Source organism: Salvelinus sp. IW2-2015, unplaced genomic scaffold, assembly GCF_002910315.2.
Source record: "Salvelinus sp. IW2-2015 unplaced genomic scaffold, ASM291031v2 Un_scaffold1741, whole genome shotgun sequence".
Lineage (NCBI taxonomy): Eukaryota > Metazoa > Chordata > Actinopteri > Salmoniformes > Salmonidae > Salvelinus > Salvelinus sp. IW2-2015.
In genome coordinates, this window is record NW_019943125.1 from 57,228 (window position 1) to 63,093 (window position 5,866).

General features: G+C 39.8%; 1 protein-coding gene across 2 annotated transcripts in view; it reads right to left on the bottom strand.

The window, feature by feature from the left end:
• The window catches only part of LOC112071843 (AT-rich interactive domain-containing protein 3B), a 53,136-nt gene that overhangs the window by 23,220 nt on the left and 24,050 nt on the right, over window positions 1-5,866 (bottom strand). For both annotated transcript variants that reach the window (XM_070439533.1, XM_070439534.1), the window contains exon 3: window positions 355-429. In XM_070439533.1, coding sequence (XP_070295634.1) covers window positions 355-429 — 75 coding nt within the window. The remainder of the gene's footprint in view (window positions 1-354; window positions 430-5,866) is intronic.

Sequence of the window (5,866 nt, forward strand, 5' to 3'; positions counted from 1 at the left end):
ATCCCCCTTTCATCTGGACTGGTTCAGATTTGAGAACTTTTGAGTCTAGGGCTGCATTCCGATTCTCTATCCTTTACCACAAAGTGTGCACTTGTTCACTCCCCCTCTCATGCATGTACAGGCATTGGACTGGTGCAAGCATAGTCGGAGGGAGTACTTTCCACCATATTCCTTCCACCAGTCCATTCCTTTTAAATCCATGAGGGTGGAGTGTACACTTTGGGAGAAGGGTAAAGAACTGGAACGTAACCTTTTCTCAGATGGTCTGTGTGGATTAGTTTTACTTGAGCTTTTAGTTTAGTTTAATGCATCTTCGGTTTATATCGGTCTGAACATTTTATCCAATCGTATTACCTTTGCAAAGTCTCGGGACGGCTCTCCTCTTGTTTTGCCTCCTTCGTTCTCCTCCGCCCAGCCCACACTGCCTTTCTGTTAAAAACACAATAAACATGATTATTTTGGTTTTAATTGATCAGTTAGTTTATCACCAAGGGTTGATAAAAGGCTTTATTTTTACGTTAATAAATGCTTATTTAAACATTTAGTTTAATTAGTTGTTCAGTTAGTTAGATAATGAGTTACAGAGCCTTCAGAATTATTCATACCCCTTGAATTATTCCACATTCTTGTGTTACAGCCTGAATTCAAAATGGATTCAAATCGATTTTTCCCCCTCACCCATTTACACACAATACAATAAAACAAGTGAAAACATGTTTTTATAAATGTTTGCACATTTATTGAAAATTAAATACTGAAATCTCATTTACGTAAGTATTCACACACCTGAGTCAATACTTGTTAGAATCACCTTTGGTAATCACCAGTGATTACAGCTGTGAGTCTTTCTGTGTAAGTCTCTAAGAGCTTTTCACACTTGGATTGTACAATATTTTAGGACTGTCCGACTGTTTCGACCAATCGAAAAAGTGTAGTTTTCCATAAAAAGACACACCATATGTGTTTAAATAAAATCAACTATTTGCATTGAGCTTGTCTGATGCTTTAAGCGCTCTGTTAGATGAAATAAGACATGACTCAAGGAGGAGCCAGAGATCAAGATAACCAGAAGGGGAAAAAAACCTTAACCTGACCAATCTCCTCCAGCTGGCTTTCGCGGATTCTGCCGTTACTCTCCTGAAGTTGCCTGTAATAAGCTACAGGAGGTATCGGCAACCTTTCTCATGTAGAATGCCAATTTAACTGAACATTTCTACCAATCTGCATGCCAGTTATGGTTTTCATACACACATTTTTTTTGTGGAGCAGATTTCATATATAATGTCTTCGTATCTCAGAATCATTGTCATGTTGTTAATCAAAATTATACAAACTTAAAAAAATAACTTACATTGTCACTGCCAGCTATGTAAAAATTGTAGCCCGTAGGTAGAAAAAAATCCTGATAAAAAAATCCTATAAATCACATTGTTGCAAAACAGACCATGTGTAGCCAAACATGAAACATTGTTAACTCAGGCCTGAAGCTCACTCTAGCAAACTTGCAACATTGCATAAAATATTCTGGGCCCTTAGTTTTCATGCCAGTGAGCTCAGAACAGACACAGCTGTAGGCTATTTGCGCAAGGGATGAGAAGTAAATCAGGTAGGCCTATTTTATGATGTTTCCACTGGATCAGAGCATGAATTCCCTTTCACGCTGAGTGGAATCGAAAAGGAGAGAGCTGGAAAGATTTTTTAAATACATTGAGGAACTATTGTCATCCTCAATGGATGTAAAAACACTTTGTTTGCTTGCTGTTTTGAGGTGTAGAAAACATTACTTTGAAGAAGCTCAACAGCTCATTTGTGGGTGGTGCGTTAAGACAATAAGAAATACTATCAGATTCACAAATAGGCACATTTATATGCCTACATTTTCACGCAGGCCAGGTAGCCTATAGGCTACTCCATGCATGAAACATATGCACGTCCTGAACATTGACAGGAACTCTCCAAACAAGAAGACAATGACTAAATTGACAAAATCACAATTGGGAACGAAATTAGGGCTGCCCCCCCCCCCCAAAAGTATTGATCGACCGAGAGTCATCTGTTCTTTAAAATGTATATTTTTTTCCATATATAGACACACCTTGTTTTAATAAAATCACCATATTAGGCCTACTGAGCTTGTCTGATGCTTTAAGCACTGTGATTTAAAAAATGAAAAACACACAAATTACTAAAGAGGGAGCCAGAGATCAATATAGCCTAACCAGAATAATAAAAAAAATATATATTATTTTTTAAATACATTCCCCGACCCCCCCTCCTCCAGCTGCTGCTGGCCTTCGCAAATTCTGCCTTTAAACTCCTGAAGTTGACGGTAATAGGCTACACGTTTTGGAGATCTGATAGTATTTCTGATGGTCTTTGACCTTGATAGTTTGTGTGTATACATAGATATGTAGGCTACGTGTGATTAAAATAAATATTTCTGTAGTTCTGTCCTTGAGTTGTTCTTGTCTATCAATGTTCTGAATTGTGTTTCGTGTTTCGTGTGGAACCCAGGAAGAGTAGCTGCTGCTTTTGCAACAGTTACTGAGGATCCTAATAAAACACCACCAGCGGTCGGCAACCTTTTCCATTAGGAAAAGCCATTAGCCACGTTATCGTACCATTTCTACTGATCTGCCTGCCAGTTATGACTTTCATATGCACATTTTAGTTTTATTGAATTTATACTGAACAAAGAATAAATGTAACATGTTTGTCCCATGTTTCATGAGCTGAAATAAAAGACCCCAGAAATTTTCCAAAAGCTTATATCTCAAAAAGAAATGGCTGAAATTTGTTTACATATTAGTGAGCATTTCTCCTTTGTCAATATAATCCATCCACCTGACAGGTGTGGCATTTCAAGAAACGGATTAAATCATTACACAGGTGCACCTTATGCKGGGGCCACTCGAAAATGTGATTTTTTTTTGTCACACAATGCCACAGATGTCTCAAGTTGAGGGAGCGTGCAATTGGCATGTTGACTGCAGGAATGTCCACCAGAATTGTTGCCAGAGAACTTAATGTTCATTTCTCTACCCTAACCTGCCTCCAACGTCATTTTAGAGAGCCAGGTCCCCAGTGGGTRAACCTATGCCCTCCCAGGCCCACCCATGGCCCCACCCCTGCCCTGTCATGTGAATATATTTAAATTGACTGATTTCCTTATATGAACTGTAACTCAGTAAAATCGTTGATGAAATTGTTGCATGTTGTGTTTATATTTTTGTTCAGTATATAAATAAAAGGTCTTCATCTCAAAATCAATACAATACAAATCTAAAAGAAACTTCTATTGCCATAGCCAATATGTTAAAATAGCCCACATTATGCCAACAAATATAAATTACGCAGCCCGCAGGTAGAAAATATCCTGATAATACATATCAAATCCCATTGGCTACGCACGGCCTGTCTGCAAGGAACTTGAAACATTGTATCAACTATTAAATTGGTCAGCCCCTGTGCTAGCAAACTTGCAACCTAGTATAAAACATTCTGGGCCCTCAGAGTTTCAAAACATTCTGGGCCCTCAGAGTTTCCGCACCAGTGAGCTCCGGACAGACAGACAAAAGCTGTAGGCTATTTGCACAAGGGATAAGAAGTAATCAGGACTATTTTATGAAGTTTTCACCGACCAGAGCATTATATTTTTTCCCCCCTTTCATGCCGAGTGGTTATCGAAAGGGAAAGAGCTGGAAAGATTTTTCAAAATAGGCTACGTTAAATATGGTACCATTTTTTTTTTTACAAAATTGGGTTAGTTGCACCTTTGCGAGAAATTTGAAAACCTCCCTGGTCTTTGTGATTGAATCTGTGTTTGAAATTCACTGCTCGACCGAGGGACCTTACAGATAATTGTATGAGTGGAGTACAGAGACGAGGTAGTCATTCAAAAAGCATGTTCAACACTATTATTGCACACAGAGTGAGTCCACGCAACTTACAGTGCCTTCGGAAAGTATTCAGACCCCTTGACTTTTTCCAAAAAAAACGTAATCAAATCGACACACAACATCCCATAATGACATCACAATACCCCATAATGACATCACAACATCCCATAATGACATCACAACATCCCATAATGACATCACAATACCCCATAATGACATCACAATATCCCATAATGACAAAGAACAAACAGGTTTTTAGAAAATGTTGCTAATTTATAAAATAAAAATAAATATCACATTTACATAAGTATTCAGACCCTTTACTCAGTACTTTGTTGAAGCACCTTTGGCAGCGATTAAGGCATCGAGTCTTCTTGGGTATGAAGCTACAAGCTTAGCACACCTGTATTTGGGGAGTTTCTCCCATTCTTCTCTGCAGATGCTCTGTCAGGTTGGATGGGGAGCGTTGCTGCACAGATATTTTCAGGTCTCCAGAAATGTTTGCTCGGGTTCAAGTCCRGGCTCTGGCTGGGCCACACAAGGACATTCAGACACTTGTCCAGAAGCCACTCCTGCTTTGTCTTGGCTGTGTGCTTAGGGTCGTTGTCCTGTTGGAAGGTGACCCTTCACCCCAGTCTGAGGTCCTGAGCGCTCTGGAGCAGGTTTTCATCAAGGATCTCATTGTACTTCACTCCGTTCATCTTTGCCTCGATCCTGACTAGTCTCCCAGTCACTGACGCTGAAGCTGAAAACATCCCCACAGCATGATACTGCAACACCATGCTTCACCGTAGGGATGGTGCCAGGTTTGCTCCAGACGTGATGCTTGTCATTCAGGCCAAAGAGCTCAATCTGAGCAGAGAATCTTGCTTCTCATGGTCTGAGTCTTTAGGTGCCTTTTGGCAAACTCCAAGCGGGTTGTCATGAGCCTTTTTCTGAGGAGTGGCTTCCGCCTGGTCACTCTACCATAAAGCCTGATTGATGAGTGCTGCAGAGATGGTTGTCCTTCTGGAAGGTTCTCCATCTCCACGGAGGAACTCTGGAGCTCTGTCACAGTGACCATCGGGTTCTTGTCACCTCCCTGATCAAGGCCTTCTCCCCCGATTGCTCAGTTTGGCCTGGCAGCCAGCTCTAGGAAGAGTCTTGGTGGTTCCAAACTACTTCCATTTAAGAATGATGGAGGCCACTGTGTTCTTGGGGACCTTCAATGCTGCAGACATTTTTTTGGTACCTTTTTCCCAGATCTGTGCCTCGACACAATCCTGTCTCGGAGCTCTATGCACAATTCCTTCGACCTCGTGGCTTGGTTTTTTGCTCTGACATGCACTCTCAAGCGTGGGACCATATATAGGCAGGTGTGTGTTCCTTTCCAAATCATGTCCAATCATTAAATTTACCACAGGTGGATTCCAATCAAGTTGTAGAAACATCTCAAGGATGATCAATGGAAACAGCATCCGAGCTCAATTTCTAGTCTCATAGCAAAGGGTCTGAATACTTACGTAAAAAAAAAAAACGTTTAATTTTTTTATAAATTTTGCAAAAATCTAAACCTGTTCACTTTGTCATTACAGGGTATTGTGTGTAGATTGCTGAGGATATTTTTTTTACTTCACTCTTTTTAGAATAAACCTAACATGTGGAAAAAGTCAAGGCGTCTGAATACTTTTCCGAGGCACTGACTTGTTAAGCATTTTTTTTTAAACTTCTGACCTTATTTAGGCTTGTGACTCATGACTTGAGTTCGGTTTTATGTAGCAAAAACTTGAAACTGTGTTTTTTTATTTATTTTTTTACATTGGATAAAAGTAGAGGACTAGAGTTACAAAATGGTATATTATACACTGGCATTTGAGGAACAATGGGAAAGTAATTCTGGTTTGAAAATTGATCAACTTGTAAACTCATTTTGTAGAAAATGGCCTTTGAATGTTTTGGTATCTAGTGAAGAGCTCTTCTTCTGTCTA